At 44.7% G+C, this 20,168-nt stretch overlaps 1 protein-coding gene across 1 annotated transcript; it reads right to left on the bottom strand.

The window, feature by feature from the left end:
• Positions 1–507: 507 nt before the first annotated feature.
• Positions 508–18,310, bottom strand: LOC308593006 (carbonic anhydrase 2-like). Its single transcript, XM_081205171.1, has 7 exons — positions 17,935–18,310; positions 16,403–16,600; positions 5,581–5,699; positions 4,379–4,471; positions 2,307–2,369; positions 1,528–1,683; positions 508–659 (listed from the first exon to the last, which is right to left on the bottom strand). The coding sequence occupies exons 1-7, from the start codon at positions 17,960–17,962 to the stop codon at positions 540–542; spliced, it is 777 nt and encodes a 258-aa protein (XP_081061297.1). The 5' UTR covers positions 17,963–18,310; the 3' UTR covers positions 508–539.
• Positions 18,311–20,168: the final 1,858 nt, after the last annotated feature.

The raw sequence follows: 20,168 nt of genomic DNA, 5'->3' as shown, positions 1-20,168 counted from the left end.
CTAAGAACTCAATCCTAATTTTGCATTACAATGCCTATGTTGCTACAACATATTCTCCTAAATCAGATGTAAAATGTTCATATTAGATTGCATTCCTGTGCTTCCATGAAAGATTCAAGTTACTGAGTACGTTTAACCTCATATGTTCCATGAGGTTATATTTTTTTTTAATTTTAAAAAATGGCTTATTTTTTCTGTTGCTTATCATCCTATCCTTTGGCAAGCTGCCAAATGAAGATCTCCTATTACAGCCTCAGCACCAAAAAATAAAAAATCACAGCAATTCTCATCAAGCACCACACCATGATTCCCCATCCCTGCCCTCTTTAGCCTGGCATACACACTGCAAACATGCCGCAAACACAACCACACTTTATGGCCTTCATTATTAGAAACATCAGAAGATGATAGGCAGAAAGCACTGGGGTTTGGGGGAGAAGAGAGATGTTGCCAGTGCATGTATATGGCAGTAGTTTGATTTGTGCTTAGCGGAAAATAACTCAACCCTCAAGGACACAGCAATGTTTAATGGGCACAGCTTATTGGAATGAGGCTCTAACTTCCCTGGTCTTCAAGGGCTGGCAAGGGCGCCAGTTGTCCACCATGGCACAGTGGGACTCGCCCTCGCAACTGAAGCAAAGGCAGCGGAGCTTGTCCATCTGGAGAAGAGAAAAGGAAGAAGCGGGTGTCAGCTTCCAATTCATTTTTATTCATTTATCTGTCACATTTATAGCCCACCTTTTTCTCCAAGGAGCTCAAGGTGGAGTACGTGGTTCTCTTCCTCCATATTTTAATCCCTGTGAGGTAGGTTAAGCTGAGAGGCAGTGACTGACCTAAGGTTACCCAGTGAGTAACTGGTCATTCAACTCTGGTCTCCCACATCCAAGTCCACACAGGCTTTCAGAGCACCCTATTGGAACTCTCAGAATTTGGGGTGATCTTTACACTCTCAGCTTAACCAACCTCACAGGGTTGTTGTGATGATTAAATGGAAAAGGAAGAGAAAGCATGAGTGCCTTGGAGGAAAGGTAGGCTATAAGTAGAATAAATAGGCAAAACATAGTTCTGTGTCTTAAACCATGCATTACAATACTTCCGCATACACCCAACTACACCCAGAAATACGCTTTTCAAAAGAGACCTTCTTTGCTAAACCTCTATGTGTACGGGATGTATTCAGTTGTAGCAGAGAAATCGGAGGGGGACCTTTCAGGTCCCCTGCGTGTGATTTATTCACTTCTTCAAATCTAATTCCAAATTCCAGGACAATGAGTGGATTTCATTATGCAGCACTCATCCATATGTGAAGCTCTTTCATGTGTGATGTAGCGAATGTACTTATAAATCAGTGCGAGTTGTGCTGGTTGGAAATATCCCTCATTTCATTTAACTGATTGAGGGTGTTATGTCTATGAACAGACACAAGTGAATGGAAATTGTTTATGCAAATGCGAGAATGGCCATGCCATATGAGAGATTAATATGCTTTTTGCAGCATAAAAAAGGGGGGCGGGGGAATTTATTCACCTGTTCCTTGCTGACAGTCACGGGCTCCTTCAGAACAATCCAGATGACACATTCAAGCAGAGGAGGAGTGGTCAGTGATCCTGGGTAGGTCCAGAAATCACGGGAGGCAGGAAGCAGACCAGTTGGATCAAAGTTTGTGAAGGCAGCCTGTTTGCCCTAGAACAGATAAAGCTCTTTGATAAAACAGTCCGATGCAGTAGTGAGTAGATGATGTGTACACACACTTTGCCTGTAATTCCATAGCATGCCAAGGAGAGCTGTGTATTTCTCTCCACAAGTGTATAACTATGATGGAGCGGGGGGGGGGGGCTGGAGGGGGGCAGGGAGGAGATGCAGGGAGGTCTGGCAGTGCCTCAAACAAGGTGGTGTTGCATTCAAAAGCTGCATGCTAAAAAGTGGTGCCATCTAAGTGAGTTTAAACCTACTCTCCTTAGAGCAACTGGTGATAATATGGGACTATGCAAAGCAACTGAGCAAGGGGAGGAGGATGCATTTTCCTTTTCAGCCCCCCCGCCCCCCCCCCACTGCACCAAATGAGCAGAATCTTTCAAAACGCTGAAGAAACCAAAGTGTACTTGAAAGCAGCATTTTTTTGCTGTTTGAAGGCAGGTCTCTTACTGACAAAAGATTATTGAAGAATAATTGTCCAGGTAGAATAGATGGAATGAGAAGCTAAAAGCAATCCCTTTGGAATTCCCTTGCAATTTTGTTCTTTGAAAGAAGAATGCAGGAAACTGCAGTGCAGTCATTCTTAGCTGCCAGAAAGGAAGAAGCTTTACCTTGTGTTTAATGGTGTCCAGCGCATCAACAACTTTCTGTATTCCAGGACAGGCACTTCCTACCTGTGATATAAAAAGGCGTAAAGGAAAGGTTATGTGCACGGATGCATATGTATTTATATCATTTACACCTCACAGCTCAGCATACATTTATATTCCCAGCATAAATTTATGTTACTAAGAGAGCAGTAAGAAACAAAAAAGTACATTTTAACAATATTATAAAATAAAAGATACAAACTAACATAACAAGTTAAAACATCAACAATTCATCTAAACAGTAAAATCAAATTGCTGTAAATTAAAAATGCTTACATTCCCATTTCTTAAAAGCCTGGGGAAACAGAAATATATATTTTTGAAGGGAACCTAAAAGACAAGGTTGTCTCCCTGGGGAGGGAATTCCAAGAGCGAGGATCTACCACAGAGAAGGCTCTCTTACATTTACTGATTGAATTTTAAACAAACACAGTGCTCCAAACAAGGTCATCTTGCATTCAAAAGTTACATATTAATGAGAGAGTTAATCCCGATTATCCTGTCATCTTTCACAGTAAAAAAGTAACTGTCTTTCACTATCTTCATTTGGTAAGGGAACTAATCAGTTAGCATTGTTTTAAAAGCTGAGTATTTTACAACCTAATGCCTTAAGTATACATCCACATGAAGGAAAATCTAATTTATTTCTCTGGGTTTTTGCTCCAAGCCAGAGTGCCTTGGTTCACTGTTTCACATACAGACACCTAATGTGTTCACCATAAAGAATGAAAGTATACTGCCACAAGCTGTGAAGAGTAAAGCATCATTTGCTGCTTTGCCTTTCAAATAGGTGAAAACTATCCTGGCTATCACTTTGATAATAAATATTATTCATTCATTCATTCATTCATTCATTCATTCATACCCCACCCATCTGGCTGGGTTTCTCCAGCCACTCTGGGCGGCTCTCAACAGAATACTGAAACAGGATAAAACATCAAACATTAAAAACTTCCCTAAACAGGGCTGCCTTCACATATCTTCTAAAAGTCAGATAGTTGTTTATTTCCTTAACATCTGATGGGAGGTCATTCCACAAGGTGGGCGCCACCACCAAGTAGGCCCTCTGCCTGGTTCCCTGTAACCTCACTTCTCGCAGTGAGGGAACCACCAGAAGGAAACACCAAGCACATGTACGCCCTATAGAACTGATTCAGTGTGAGTACGTGTGTGCATTTTATAACCAGGTATGTGCTACAAAATGTGTAAGAACAGAGCCAGGTCAAGACATTTTGTTCCCTGAAGCAAAGGCAAAATAGCACCAAGCATTCGGTCAACTAGAGTGAAAGTTCAACACTCGCATCCTCTGCTACACCAGAGGATAGCAGACTAGCTTAGAGGTGAGGGATGATTGGCTGTCATAAATAGCTCTGCCTTCCAACACCTGACAGCCACTTGCTCACTGGTCCACTTGATACCCACTTCCTGCCCACTCAAACAAACACCGCAGTGAAGCGGCTGTGGCTTGTCACGTGAGCGGAGCAGTGCACCCCAGGGCTTCACTCTTCCTAATGTTAAAGCTGAGCCTGTGTAGGAAACTGTTCTGTATGCTTAATATTTGGGCCCCAATCATTTTAGCTTTTTAAGGCTTATCAGTACAAACTGAAGCTGCTTGACATTTACGCAGCATGTGGTTTGGCTCACTTGCATGAGTCACCTGGACGTATTTGCTCTGTAAGCAACTTTCTGCACTATAACTTATCTTGGGGCTTGCTATGGGTGGGTTGGGTTGACTGATTTGTAATGTTTGCTAGCAGATAATGGTTCTGTGTCATAGACGGCGGTTGGTTTTACGTGGCTTTTTGGACCCTTCCACTAAGATGCTGTGATTTTTATTATTATTATTATTATTATTTAAAAAACACTTGATCAGTTCTCAAAGGACTAAAATAAAGGGAGAACAATATCACAAAGCCACCTTGAATGCCTGTGAACAGAAAATTCAGCTTCTGCTGGAGGCGTAAATCACATTGTACAAAATGTTCTCTTGCAAAGCCAGCAATGATAGCAAAAGAGGACATAATGGTACTAACCTTCAAAAACACGCCCACAACAGCCAGACCATCGGGATGTTTCACAGCTTCACCAGAGCTACCATACTTTGTGTTCCAATGAACCAAATGAAGCTGGAGCCAAAGAAAAATGCAGAAATAAAGTGACCTATCAGAAAGGCCTTCTCTCAAACTGAAGAACCAAGATAATTCCCATACTAAACATTAACACGTCCTTTTATGGCCGAGACAAAAAGCTACTGAAAACTTGTTCAGCCATTGATTTGCGCTTTTCATTCACTGAGAAAGGCAAACATAGATATCAGAGCTGTGCTCTCATGCTGGCATTTTACACCCACTCAAACAATTTCCTAAATGCAAACATTCTGCCATATCCTGAAGCATATATTCTGAAAAATCCCTGTGGCCTTTAGCAGGAGCCCTGCTTGATTGAGATCTATTATATATTTCTTTTAAGTCAGTAGGTAATTCAGTAGCTTGAGTCCAAGCAGTGAGGAAAGGCAAGCAATGGTAAGCTTCTCTACAGGTGGAGTGCCATAATACCACTACTGACAACCAGTGTGATGTAGTGTTTAGATTGCTGGAATAAAACCAGGGAGACGTGGATTCAAATTCCCATTTGCCATGAAGCTCAAAGGAGAGGTCTTGGCCCTGTCACTGTCTGCCTTACCAGGTTTTTGTGAGGATAAAATGGTGGAGTCAGGGAATATGTATTCTGTCTTTAGCTTCTTGGAGGAAGGCCTGGATTAAAAATATCTCATGAAAGGACTGGAGCCACCATGTCAAGAACTTGCACCTTGCCCCAGGTGACCTTCATATGCTTCATATCAAAATGGTTGGGAGTTCACATACTCAATCAATTTGATGTTTAAATAATCCCACCTGCCATCAAATTTTAGAAGCTTTTCTTTGATCAGAAGATGCCACTATGTCTATCCTTGAGACCTGCTTTTATCAACAGTTTCAGGATCTTTTCGAATACCTGACATAAAGATACCCAGAAGCGGGGATCATTCCATATCAAGTGATCCAACTTTTGTACCTCATGTCATCCAATTTTATTAATATTTTGTACACCTGTTGAATGATCGAAACTAAGTGTAAATATAAAATTTCATTTTTAAAAAAAATCTAATCCCGCTTGTGAGTTATGAGGGTTTGAATTTTCACTTGATATGGAATGACCCAAGGAAGCCCTGAGAAGAGGAAGAACAGGGCCTTACCTCAGCATCATACTTCACCCCATCCACAGTGTGTTCAGAGCCTTGGCCTTCACAGGAACCCCAATGAATGTGGAACTGAAGCAGCTTGTAAGTTCCCTCAACTGGACCACCTTTCAGCACTGCAAGTGAAAAGAAATAAATAGCTATATTTACAACATTTTATTAATTTATTGACTTAAAATACCTTGCCATTTCAAGGTAGCTTACATAACAGAAATAAAAACTACAACATCATTAAAAAAATGTATAAAAACACAATATGACTTCTACAGATCACCCCTGAGGTGAATAATAAGGATAAAAAATGCACCCAGCTCATAATATAAAACTTGATTTCCACAATTAAAAAGAAAGCAGTCAAGCCAAGGAAGGTGAAATTCAATATAAAAGGGGGGGGGGGGTTACATGAGAAATATTAAATGCACAATAACAAAACATTAGACTTGGAAAGGCAAACATGAAGATTGGATAGAAGGCAGATAATGTATGTGTGAATGCACTGAACTTCCTGCAAGTACTGCAGTTAAGCCATTATAGACTATGGACTGAGAGATCTCTAGGGTCTCTCCCCTTCCCCATCATTTTAGATCAGTGCTGGGGAACCTTTGGCCGTCCCAATGTTATCAGACTCCGATATCCATCAGCCCCAGGCAGCATGGCCAGCAGCTAGGGAATATAGAAACTGGAATCCAACAAGATCTGGAAGATTACAGGTTCCCCACCCCTGCTTTTAGATGGGAAGTCAGTTCTGCTGCTTTGGGGGATGGGTCCTCCTGCTCAGTGATGCTCTGGACCTGCCACTGGTAAGAAGAATCAGTGGAAACAGAAGCCCCCCCCCTCCCTGCTTGCACTGAGCTCATACATATCCTGGATAGAGATAGAGAGAGGTGCCTTAAATGTGCTTTTTTCAATAATAAAAAAATGAAGCTTTCCCAGCATGAGCACACATAGTTTTAACTCTGCAGAGGTTATCAGCCACATTTTGCCTTTTTCTATTTGGTAAAATTAAACTAAGCTAGATGGGTCAATTGTTTGACTTACAGTAAGACACCTTTTTAAGTTCCTATACAGGGCTATAGTACAAAGTGCATGCACAGTTCATTATGTAGGGGTTGAACCGCCTCCCCCACCAGGCAAATAATCCCATGCCTGAATGTACTGTACTACTGCTGACATGAGACAAACTAATAAGGATTTTAAAGGATTAGGCCATGTTGTCCCCGACTAACCCACAAGCCATTATTGACGAGTTCAATTGGGGCGAAGTTCTAATCACTATCTAGCAGCAGAATGCCGTATTTTGGGAGGCTGCATATTTTAAAAACATTATCTCTCATAACCATGCTTTCTATGTTTAGATATATTTTTGACTTGGTTCTGTACAAACTGAGTGGCACATTCTGAATGGCTACACAAATGTCCTGGTTCAGAACACATATATAGAACACATTTAGAGAGTCATGAGAGTACCTTCTTTCACCCTAAAAAACTTTTTAGCAGTGATAAATAGCTGTAGGGTGTCCCAGGGTGAAGTCAGCTGGGGTTTTTTGATAGCACCAGAAGGTTTAGCAAAAGGAGATAACTTTCAGAAAAGCGCAACACACCCAACTTTCCTGAAATGGCCCTTATTTGCACATACTTGGTGTTGATTGTTTGTCAACGATTAGGACTTGCCCTAAATGAACTTGTCAGGAGAGCTTGAAGCCCTGAAGAAAGTCTACTCCTATTTAAAGACCCATTGCTATTCCTGGGTATCCCAAGTCCTCATATGACACAAGGGACTTAGGGTTACCTCATATGCATTGGTGTTCTGCACTGGTATCACTTCTGGTTAACTTCACACACAAACACACTCACCCCAAACCTGCATGTATGTTGATGAAGCAAAAGGAACCTTTTCGTGTTGAATATATAAACAAGTTTATGACTTCCCAACTCTTAAAAAAAATAAAAGTAGCAAAAAAAGGTACATTTGCTCCATCAAACACAACAAACTGTGCGACTTTGTCAAACTGCACAAACTGAAGTAGTCACAGCACTTGGCAGATGTGTCCCACCTATGTCCCACATGTAGTTTGCCGACACATAAGTGTATTTTTGGAGTGTGCAAAATAATCCTATTAAGCTGTTAAGAGTTTACACATATATTATTATTTTATTTATTTTATTTAGATAACTCCCTTCATCTGAAGATCTCAGAGTGGTTCACAAAACAATAACCTCCCCTCCCACAAACATATCTGAACGGCTGTGTGATATTAATCAGCTAAAGGGCTGGCTGAAGAGGAACGTTTTTACCTAGTGCCTACAGATGTATCATGAAGGCATCAGGCAAACCTCCCTGGGGAGAGCATTCCACAAATGGGGAGCCACTGCAGAAAAGGTCTGTTCTCGTGTTGCCACCATCTGGGCCTCTGGTAGAGGAGGCACACAAGGATGGGCCTCATAGGATAAATGCAGAGTCTGGATTGGTTCATATGGGGAGAGGCAATCTTTGAGTACTATTATTGGGCAAATAGGTACATACATTCACGGACATCTACTTTATTTCTACTTGTATGTGTTGTTCCTAGACATGGTAGGTAAGGGGAAAAGGAAGGAGGACAAAAAGAGGGGGGAAATTAATCTTCTCCTCCAGATTATATTTCTTGTTGTTGTTTAGTCGTTTAGTCGTGTCCGACTCTTCGTGACCCCATGGACCAGAGCATGCCAGGCACTCCTGTCTTCCACTGCCTCCTGCAGTTTGGTCAACTCTGAAGCAAATCCTATTGATTTGAGTGGGACTTCTTCCAAATAAATATGCCTAAAATTACATTCAGTGTTGGAAATGCTGTATTATTCAATGTTGCCTTAGTATGAAATTTATTTGTATTTAAATGTTTTTCCAGATGGAAAAGCAGAGCATTATCATTATGCTCAAAACAATTAGAAAATTTAAATAATAAAAAATAGAAAAGCATGAATTATTATTGTTATTATTTTGCTCAATATCATTAAAAATGAAAACAAATACGCAAAAGCTGTCTATTTATTCTAAGGAATACTGAGACTAAGAAACTGAGGGGAAAAGTCTGGGGGAACTCTTGCTGTTTAAGAGGGCCATTTCTCTTGATGATCCTCGATTCTCAACCACCCATCCCAGCCCCAGTGAGGCAGTTGTCTATAATAGAAGCCACTATTTATGGCATGAAGAGACATTTGAAAAACAGGGTGGAAAAGTGTCCTTATAGAAATGTGGTCTCCCTCTGGTTGCCACCCACGGTCTGTATCAAAAAGTTCAGCCAGGGTGAGGCTCAGCTGCTGGCAAATTGTGAATGTGTGCATACATTGGATATTTTGGGAGTTGTTTCATAATTTTTTCAGTTATCACTCCAAAACAAAACTCCTGCCATATCAAGGCTTCCAGCGGCCTACATTAGAGCTAGAAGAGGTGTCTTTCAGTGATAGCAGACTTTTTTCTGAATCCTTATATGCTTCATTTATGAATATTAAGCATAATGATTCAATAATATAGCATGGTGAATAATTACTAAACCTGGGGAAATAAAACTGTATCAGGATGAGCAAAAAACCCATAAAATGTTCTGAAATACAGTATTCATTATACAGGGAGGAATTAACCTGCTTCAATACATACATACATGTTAAATAAATTAATCCATATAAGTATGAGATTAACTGAGCTGTGGGCTAGACAGTGATAACCAATCCTGGTTAAGCACAGCTGGAACCTCTGGAATCTCACACCGCTCAGAGATTGGGGGTGGCATGTAACATTTTATGTTGTGCTAATCCTTGGCTAAACAACAAGCAAGTTTGCCAGTTCACCCATTTGCTCTTAAAATGAATTATGATTCTGTGATCGCAGTACTGCATTACATTACAGACATGTCAATTTCAAAGAGTTTTCAGCTTTTCATGTTTTATTACTCATCCTCCATGAAAGATAATTTATATCTATGAAACTGTGCAATCATAGCTTTCAGTATTTCGCCTGATTTTAAGAGCACTGACTTTCTACAAAGAACATTCAGCAAAAAGGCATGTCAGGAGGGAAAGATTATTTTCTATTTTGTTTATTATTAAAAACCATATATAAGTTCTTTATTAACTGTCATCAATTTTAGCATGGTTTATGCCACTACATTAAAACAAATTCACTAGTGATGGATTCTTTGTTTCCAGAAGCATGCTCAGTCAGAAATTAATTAATTTACTATGAATTTTACCATTTATTAATCAAAAGGTTCCAAACTGGTTTTAAATGTTCTCTTTCTAACATCCTCTTCCTTTTCTATAACTGCATTATTCAGATGGTCATCACACTTCACTGTGTCTTTGTAATAGTGGTGGTCTGGATATTTTCTCACAACAGGCTTTAAAACTCCCAAAACTTTAAATTGTTGATGAAACGCCTTTATTTCTGAGCATCACCAGTTCAGAGACTGATGCCAACTGCAATGTTCTGGTAAACAAATTTTGGGGTGATCTACTTGTTGGAATGGCTCTGGCATGATCCAACAGATGTACAGGACAATCCTGTGCATGTTTACTCAGAATAAGACCCACTTAGATTTACTCCCATGTCAGTGTGCATAGGCCTGTGGGGTAAATGAACATTTTTTGACACGACTGCAGAGGAAGAACGGATTCAGAATTGGATTCAGAGATCTATGAGCAAGCAAGCCACTCATTTCTGCCACTGAACAGATGATCAGCAGCCAGAGGCGGGGGGGGGGGGGAGCACTTTCCTACACTTGAAATCCCTCCCAACAGAGAAGTCAAGAATCTGTGAATTCAACAGTGGGCAAATAGGCTGCTGCAGCAACCCTCAGGCGTCTCTGAACTGAGAGTAGAACTAAGCAAGCCACCCAGACTGCTGGCTGTTGTAAACCATGGTGTGATTTTTTTGGATGAAGGGCCAAATACAAATTTAAATACAAAAGAGGCAGGGTATTTTCCCAGCCAGGTGTCTCCTGCTTCTGTACACATAGGGGCCTTTTGACAGAACTGTGTGATTAGCTAGTATTTGTTTCAGCAAAATCTGCTTCAATACCAAATGTGCTGAGCCAAGAGGAAAGCTTATCCATTCTAATGTCAAGAGGTTAATTCTGCAAACCTTTTCTGCTGCATGTAGTGGTTACTACTGATGTCCATATGGGGCAGGTCCATAGAATAACAGTTAAACAACCCAGTTATGCTAATATACTTGTGTGAAAGCTGGTCCCAGCATAATTCTAAAATCCCAATACTTCATTGCAATCATGCTGTGATTGGGCTGTAGAGCTCACATTTAGATGTGGATCCTGTAGCTGGCCTATAAAAACAGTCTGAAGTCTGAACATTTTGCAAGGGATTGTTTATGCACTTTCAGAGCATTTACTAGTTTGGCAAAGGTGCAGCCACCAGATACAGGCAAACGAACTGCAGCCATGGGAGTGGGGACAGAGAAAACTGCACAAATGATTACAAAGGGAGCTTAGGTTTGCAGAAAACATGTTTCACAAAAATAGCATACAAATCAAAATCCCAAATGTAATTCCAAGGGGGAAATTGGACCCTTTTGTCAAAGTCTTTCAACAAATGTATGTGCTGAATTGATTTTCTGCTGTCCGGGGACTTACCGGTATGACATTTCTGAAGCTGTACTAGTGATCATTAAATGTTATGGGTGTTCTATAAATGGCCAACTGCCAAATCCTGCCCATCAAATGTAACAGAACTGAGCCGATGTGTGTATGCAATAAGAACTGCAGCGATAACTAATTTTCTGGAATTCCCTTATTGCACCAACAGAGAGTCTGGTTCCTAAAGCAGTCCTACACATCCATTTTCTGTTAGGATCAATAGTGGCTATCATGTACAGAATAGTCACTTTATAACTGACAGAATACATGTTTGGAGGATTCTGTAATAGATAAACATCGAACAGGATGTGCCACCAGAGAACACATTTTATAAAATGTCAAAATATCATATAGGATTGAACAGCCACAGAATTTCCCTTACACCAAAGAGGTGCAGAACATGAAATGTTTCAAAAAGGAAGTGACTGGATTTTTAAACAGCAGATTTTAAGTTTGGCGGCCAAAATAAAAATACAGCAGGCCATTCAATATGCAGGGTGTGTGCACCTTTGCAGCAGTAGGGGGAAACCTATGGCCCTCCAGATGTTGATGTACTCCAACTTTCATCTGTCCAAGCCAGCATGGCCAATTGTCAAGGAGGATGTGAGTTGTAATTCAACAGCATGTGTTTTAGCAGTTTGTAAAATGGTGTGTGTGTGTGTGTGTGTGTGTGTGTGTGTGTGTGTGTGTGTAAACAGGTTTAGTAGCTTATGCCTTAAGACTTCCTCTATACCAGTGTTTCCCAAAATTGGGTCTCCAGATGTTTTGGAACTACAATCCCCATCATCCCTGAATGCTGGTCCTGCAAGCTACAGATGATGGGAGTTGTAGTCCAAAAACAGCTGGAGACCCAAGTTTGGGAAACACTGCTCTATTCTATAAAAATATACATAGGCATAACAGCATTGACAAGAACATGGACATGACTGGACTTCAATTTTTTCTATTTTTTCTACTGAGGGTTATATCAAATGTCAGCACTACCCAGAGAAGACCCACTGAAATCAATAGCCATGACTTAGACTGCTTGAAATTAATGGCCCTATTTGGAGTAGGACTTAGTTGGCTACAACTCTAAGCTTTTAATGGGAAGTCAGTGAAATTTGCAGTGCTGGAAATCTGTAAACAGGTAGCTTGGGAAATCCAGTCAGGATGGTTGTATTTTTGTGTGTCACATAAACAGGACGGCTAATTAATTTCACAACAGATTATTAACTTGTTAAACTGCTTTATACTGAGTCAAGTCTTTAACCCAGTTTCATCTTCTCTGACTGGCAGAGGCTCTTGTGAGGTTACAGACAGAGGTCTTTCCTAGTCCTGCTACCTGACTTTGAACTGGATATAGCAGGGATTGGGTTTGAGACCATGCAATAGACAAGGATTCCCTTCTGAGCTTTAGACTCAATTTAAATAATCAATACAATTACCGTATTTTTCGCACTATAGGACGCACTTTTTCCCCTCCAAAAATGAAGGGGAAATGTGTGTGCGTCCTATGGTGCGAATGCAGGCTTTCGCTGAAGCCTGGAGAGCGAGAGGGGTCGGTACGCACCGACCCCTCTCGCTCTCCAGGCTTCAGGAGAGCCCCACCGCCAGCCCCACAAGCTCGGGGGACAGCGGGAGAGGCGCAGTGCGCCCTTCCCGCTGTCCCCCGACTTGGTTAGAAGGCTGGCGAGGGGGGGAGCCTGCTGCTCCCTGTCGCCAGCCCCGCAAACTCGGGAGACAGTGGCAGGGGCGCAGCACGCCTTTGCCGCTGTCCCCCGACTTGGCTAGAAGGCTGGCGGGGGGAGAAGCCTGCTCCTCCCCGTCGCCAGCCCCGCAAACTCGGGAGACAGCGGGAGAGGCGCAGCGCGCCTTTGCCGCTGTCCCCCAACTTGTCTAGAAGGTTGGCGGGGGGAGAAGCCTGCTCCTCCCCGTCGCCAGCCCCGCAAACTCGGGGGACAGCGGCAGGGGCGCAGCGCGCCTTTGCCGCTGTCCCCCGACTTGGTTAGAAGGCTGGGGGGTGGGAGCCTGGTTTTGCGGGAGGCGGGGGAATCCCCCGCCTCCCAGGAAAGCCAGGAGAAGCCGTGCAGCCCTTTTAAAAGGCGCGTGGCTTCTGCCGGTTTTGCGGGAGGCGGGGGAATCCCCCCGCCTCCCAGGCAAGCCAGGAGAAGCCGTGCAGCCCTTTTAAAAGGCGCGCGGCTTCTGCCGGTTTTGCAGGAGGTGGGGGAATCCCCCGCCTCCCAGGAAAGCCAGGAGAAGCCGTGATCTCTTTAAAGGGTTTGCACGGCTTCTGCGGGCTTTGGGGAGAGGTGAGGGAATCCCCCCACCTCCCAGTAAAGCCAGGAAAGCCCTGTGCAGCCCCTCCGCCAAGGAGAGGCTGCACGGGGCTAAAGGGGAAGCCAAAACAGCGAGCGGGATCCATCCCGCTCGCTGCCTTGGCTTGATCCATAGCTGCACGCAACCCCTCCGGCAGGGAGAGGTTGTGTGCAGCCTGTACGCTGCTCTTTGGGGCTGCAGGGGGGGGGAAAGATTTTTTTTCTTGAATTCCCCCCCTAAAAACTGGGTGCACCCTATGGTCCGGTGCGCCCTATGGTGCGAAAAATACGGTATGTGTGCATGCAGGTTCATTTGGTTATGCATTGTGCCTTTTGAAAACCTGAGGAAAACCTGAGGCACCTGCTGCTAAATCTACATAGCTGTCGCGGCTCCCCCCCCCACCTGCCACCCGCGTACTTGCAGTCCACAGATGAGCTGCTTTGAGCATTTCAACTCTAGCCCTGTCCTCCTCCCACTTCTCCCTCCCACTCTCTGCAAGCTGTAGCTGCCTGAGACTGGCTTGCTGGCTGCTGCAGAATCAAAATGATCAATGTCTGTGCCGTATTTTCTGGCTAAGCTACTCTTCCAGTGGATCTGAAAACATCCACACATTCCTTCAATTTGCAGCTTCTTAGGACTTTATAAAAACACATGCTACAGAAAAGCCTTTCATCGTGCTAGATGTATGAAGCTTGGATTTTGGAGGTGTTGTGAGTCCTCACACCCCCCACTGCCTTGCTCCAGCTTGAAAGGGACTCTAAAACCCAATGAATAATACAAACTCCTAAGCAATGAATAATACAAACTCCTAGCAAAGGATTCTGAAATGTGGAACTACGGGGGGGGGGGGAGGTGGGCAGTGGCATCACCACTGTCACAATGAGTTGCCAACTATGCCCACTAGCAAAGAGATCTGGAAGGAATTTTGAAAATCTTAGTATCTCTTTTCTTTAAGGAACAAATTTAATATGTACCCTACTGTTAAGTGGGAAAAAGGTGTCTCTTTCCATTAAACTTTAACAGTTAAAGTTTAGAAACCAATGCCGTTTTGAATATTGCAACTGTATGGAGCACAGATCTCAATTCCTTGTCCTCATTATTTGATCACCCAGCCCCATATGCCCATTGTACTCTTTTATTTTTTCCCTCTCTCTCACTGTCCAGAATAATTGAAACCAAAGATGTAACATTCTAGAGAACCCCAGATTTTCAACCAGAGCAATATATGGAATTTGCAGAATTGCAGAATTTGGCTTATAGGATTTTGGAGAATACTCCTCTTTCTGTGTGCAAAACTAGTGTGCACAGACAGATAACTGGATGAGTCTAAAAAGATTGAAAGCATGAGCCATGCAAAAATTAAATTCAATACTTAGTAGGTCTCTATTTTTAAATGTTTTTCATTTACTTTTATAGTGGACTTCACTGAGTGTAAGGTGCTGGGTGCCTTTAACTTCTTTTGGCTACAACTGCTGCCTGTTGCAGGAAACTGGATACCAAGGAAGTGGTGTGTGACAGAACTAAAAAGCTATTGGAAAGATATTCTGCATTTCGTTTGACATTTACTTCAGCTCTTTCTTCCCCCTCTAGTAAATAGTGATAGTAAAATGGGGTATTGCAGATTTAAGTACATGTGCTGGCTCTAGCCCACCAGCCATTTTACCCCCAGAGTTGTCCTATTAAAAATCAAAGGAAGTAGGCCTTGGATTGCCGCCTGTGACATGGTTGCGTGCAATACTGTTTGGAAAGCTCACAAGTCAAAGCTGCTCTGGGCTCTTTGAATTTGTCCCCTCAATGACACTGCCAACGTGGAAAAAAATAGGACACTTGCTCAAGCAAGTTAAAGGAGCCAGTGCCTAGTGAAACAAGCAGCTTCTGTCTTTACAGCAGTACCATTTCCTACATTTAAAACTCATTCACAGTCACTGTAGGCAGGTGAAAATTGCTGCACAGGCAGCTGATGGAGAAATTACTAAAAACCAAGCATGCACACTCTTACTCATAAGCTTGGAACATCAGCATTGTCCATATGATCACGGAATTATCTTTAGAATAGGGACTTACAAAATGAGTTTTTTCTGTGTGTTTTTTAATTTGGCGTGACTCTGCACAGAGGATGGTGCTGAAAAGGATGACTAACTAGCCCCCAGTGAACTGTGTGGGGATGTGGGAAGAATGTACTGCAGCTTCTATTGAAAAAAAATGCTAAAACGAGAGGGAAGTCCTTTTAGGAGGTAATTCGCAGTCAGCTCCCCTAGGACAGCTCTGGCATACCACCACCCAGCCCTGAATATCAGATACCCCTTGTCTTAAAGAACTGCCTTTGTACCTAGAAAATATTTTGCACATCAGCACTCCACAGGACGGGTGCTGCTACATTGCAAAGGTCCTTTATGTAGTAATGTTGTTTGAAACAGAGGTGAGCATACACCAATCTAAATTGTTATCAGAACATGCACGCCTGCCCTGAAATCGTGTCTGTCAAATTAACTCCTATTTGCCTTGCAAGGAAGAAAAACGGGACTGATAAAAAGGAAGCAGATGCATGCTAAATACTCCATAGCTGCTAAAAGGGACAAGGTAGAAGAGATATTCCTCTTGTTGAATTATGTCAGGTTTTGTTCTGATGTTTTAGGCTACAATTCCACACAGGCTTACTAGGGAGTAAAGCCTCACTGAACACAGCTACACTTTCTTTTGAGTAAACATGTATAGGATTGCACTGTTAAGACTCATTTGGGAAACTACCTTGCATCACAAAGGTAGCAAAATACCCCCTTATGCAAAGTTAACATCAACTAACTTTGATAACACGGATCCCTTCCATTCCTTTGCTTTCTTACCTCTCCAGCAAAGCTTCAAGTCTAAAAAGCCCCCCAAAGTGACCAAGTACTAACCGCATTTGTCACCAGAGTCATCAAACTCCACGTTGAAGGAATGCCCATTGTTCACTATGTTTTTGGCTGCAGATGGGTCATAACTGATATTCAGGGACTTCAAGGAGGCATCATACTTGGCAGACTTAGGTTGGATGTTGATTGGGGACTGCCGCTCTCCATTGGCAATGGGGAAGTTCTCATGCCAGTGAGCAGGTCCTAGAAAGAGAGAGAGAGAGAGAAGAAAGCACAAGAGTAAAACACCCGCAGACTACAGAGCCATGGCTGATTTTATTTTTTTTAAAGGAGCAAAACTCAATGGAGGCTTTAATGCCTTAAGTGCAGCTGGGAGGCTTTAACATTTGCCTCATCAATATTGAATGCAGGAATGAAATGATCTCTTGGCCAGCTGGAATTGGACGCCTTAGCTACCAGGCAGAGACAGATCATGCTGCAGAGCAATTGGTGGGATGAGGGAGGTTTTATAAGCCTGGATCTAAGCTTGCCTGGATCTAGGAATTGGTGTGTGGGAGGGAGGGAATAACTGGCAGAGAGGGATCTGAAAGGAATGCAGCAACCTCTTTGTATTTCCAGGTTGAAGAAAATGAGTTTGTGGCTATAGCACCTGGCAATCACACTGCTCTGTGGGCATGACAAGCAGCACCTCTGCAGCTTTGCAAAGCGATGAACTGGACTGGCAAAATCCCCACCACACAGTTGCGGCAGCGTCCCATCTCACACAATCCAATTTCCCAAATGTGGGGAAGAATGGAAGGTGGGGGGTGGGTGACCTATGCCAACCACTCACACTTAAGATGCAGATTACCACCTCTCCTAATTCATGGGGAGCCAAGTTCCTATGTCACACTTGTGAAATTGCCCCCAATAATCAGATGGGGATTGGAAGGATTCCTGTCCCTCTTGCATGTTGCAAAAAACATATGTGCGCAGGAAGTTTCAGGCAGGCTCCTTGCGTGGAAGATGGGAGAGTGGACCTTAGGCGCACTACACGGGGCTGACAGTCCTAGGAAGAGCCAGGTGGCCGTGGAAGTGCAGGTCAGAAGAGTCTGCCTAGAGCTCCCCATCACTTCCATCTCAAACACCTGTGGTGGGACCCCTAGAGGTCCTCGCCTTCCCCATTTCCTCAGCCAGAGATCTCCTGCTGCTGGGAACTCTGCTCGGACGAGACGTCCTTTGATGGGATCAAAGATCGCACCTCTAACTGCGGATCCATTAATGGATCGCAGCCGCTGAGTTGCGCCCCTTTCTGAGCCGGACTAAGGAGTCTCTCCGTTTCGCCTGGGAAACCTGAAAAAGCAAAACACAGGCTCTGTCCTGAAAGCCCCTTCCTGGGCTGGAACCGCAGCCCCGCAGAGCCGCCTCAGGTAGTGCCGAGCGGCTGCGGAGTGCGCTCCCCTTCGGGATGTCCGTCCACGGCAGCAGCAGGTGCCGCGCCGGACTCGCCACGAATGCCAGGGGAACAAGCAGGAGCAGCCGCGGGGTCGCCGCGACAGGTGGGCGAAGGCGACCCTCCTTGGTGGCGAGGGACTCACCGTTGTCCTTGCCGTAACCCCAAGACATGGTGATGGTGATGGCTCAGCGGCGCCCGGGTTCCTCCTCCGCGTCGTCGTCTGCTGTGGCTCGTGCTTCTGCTGCCGCTCGCGCGCTGTGTGCCGCCTTGCTCTCGCTTGCCGGTGCTGGCGGTGGCGCTGGGGTTCTTGTCAGGGGCTTTTATAGGCTCCGGCCAACTCCATGCCCCTCGCGGACATCGCTGAGGTGAGCGAGGGAGGAGCACGAGAAGGAGGAGGAGGAGGAGGTTCCCAGCGGAGCGCGCACTCCGAGAGCCGCCGGGGGGTGGGGAGAGAAGGTGGCCGGCTGCCAGGCAAGCGCCGCGCGCGGTTGCCTCCTCACACGGTCCCGGGAGGAGCCGCCGCCGCCGCCTCTGCCGCTCTGGTCGCCGGGGCTCCTGTTCCGTCACTGTAGCGGCAGGCGCCGCCACCGCGCCGCGTCACACCAAGCCGGAGCCTGGCACAGGCGGGAGCTGCCGGCGCTGCGCAAACGAGGGTCGCCTCAGGCCCGCCGTGGAGGAGCAGCGGGTGGGCGCTCGCGGGGCAAGAGGAAGGCGGTGTGTGGCTTGAGGGTGGCGGGGTGTGTGGCGGGGTCTAGCGCGCGTCCTTCGGACCGCGGCCTTCCGCCTGGCTCTGGGCCGCCGCGGCGACTCCCTGCCACGCAACTCCGCGTCCCACACGCGCTGGAGCTCCATTCTTCGGAGGCGGGAAAAAAAGAGCCCTCGCGGGGCTGACCTTGGGACGCGTTCGCGCGCGCGCTGCAGGGAACCAGGCGGACAGGAAAGGAAGGAAAGGGGGCGCGCGGAGGCGGCCTGGTATGTGAGGAGACGCGGCGAGTCCCGAGACGGGGGCGAGGGGGCGTAGGGTCGCCGGGCTGCCCCGGAGGGACCCCGCGGAGTGTCGGCGCCCTGAAGTTGCCTCTGAGGGCGGGGTGAGACAGGGACGTTTCGGGGCATCGCTTCCTTCGCTTGTGCCCTTCAACGACCCTGTTTGTCGGGACTCGAGATCAGGAACCAGTGATTCCGCCCCCCCGGTCGCCTTCCGACGGTCTGCTTGCAGATCAAAAGGGGAGGCTGCACGTTTAGAAGTACAGAAGTGGGAGTCGGTGGCTGAAGCCTCTGGCAAGAGCCGGCCCACCTGATGCACCGATTTCGCCTCGCGTTCGTTTTTAAAAATCAGGTTTTCAAAAATCCATTGAAAGAGCGAGACTCTTTCTCTTTTTTTTAGATTATTAGACTATTTTTTTAAGAGTCTTGTTAGAAGGGTGGAATCGGTGACAGCTTGCCCTCTTCCCGTCCCCCAAAGTGTCATTTCTAGCCCTCCTGAGGACTAGCCCTACTTATTAGCTGGAGCATGAGAGAGATGCCAACAATACAAAGTGAGAAAGAAACAAAACTTCCAGCGTTATTCACTGACACCCCCCTGGCGACGGCGGTTTGCCTCCTTGAAGGTGGGTACAGAGTTTGCCAGTAGAATAAATCTCCAGGAACTTCCACTGCTAGTAGACAAAGTTACTGAATCCTGGCAGGGGTTGATGTGAGTTGTAGTCCAAAACATCTGGAGGTCGGGAAGTTGCAAAAAGCTGCTTCATCCCTTCCCAGCTACGTTTTCCATTAGCACAGAATTTTTTTTTTCATTGTGTGCATTACTATATTTTTTACTTTTATGTGCAGTTTCGTATGCACATCTCAATTTCTAATGGACTTAAATTAGATTTTATAACCAAAAGGATTAACAAACAAACGAACACATTCCAATTAAATTTGATTGTTAACTTAGGGGGAAACTATATATAGGACTGTGTAAGAAAGCCCTGTTTTTGTTTTGTTTTGTTTTGTTTAAAAAACAGCTTTAGAAGGGCAACTTATGAAATGCAGCAGGATACACACACATTTGTATAAACTACTCCAACTTGCAGAATCTGCTGTTTTCCAGTTAAAGGCTGCCAGGCCTCCTAGTATGGCTTTGCAGGTTTCATGTAGTTTGTCCCTTAACAGAGCCACTACCTCATCCCAAATGAATAAACCATAAAGGGTTCCAGTGCTGTAAAGTTTAGATGAAAAGATTCAAATAAAACTATGGTAGGACAAAAGAATATGGGTGTATGAGTAGCACCTTGCCTTTACCTTTGTACCTCATTGCCGCAAATAATAAAGATAAGTGAGCGACAGGCTCCGCAAACTCTTCGCAGGAGGAAATTTACTCTGTGAGAGTAGTAT

This window comes from Podarcis bocagei, assembly GCF_964188305.1.
Source record: "Podarcis bocagei genome assembly, chromosome: 8".
Classification (NCBI taxonomy): Eukaryota; Metazoa; Chordata; class Lepidosauria; order Squamata; family Lacertidae; genus Podarcis; species Podarcis bocagei.
This window is presented reverse-complemented; position numbering and strand designations above follow the sequence as displayed.

Coding starts and splice junctions, on each gene's coding strand:
- LOC308593006 (XM_081205171.1), bottom strand. CDS start 17,962: ATGTCTTGGGGTTACGGCAAGGACAACG. Junction 4,472..5,580: donor GGGTGAAGTATGATGCTGAG/GTAAGGCCCTGT, acceptor CTTTGGCTCCAG/CTTCATTTGGTTCATTGGAA. Junction 660..1,527: donor TGACTGTCAGCAAGGAACAG/GTGAATAAATTC, acceptor TCTCTTCTCCAG/ATGGACAAGCTCCGCTGCCT.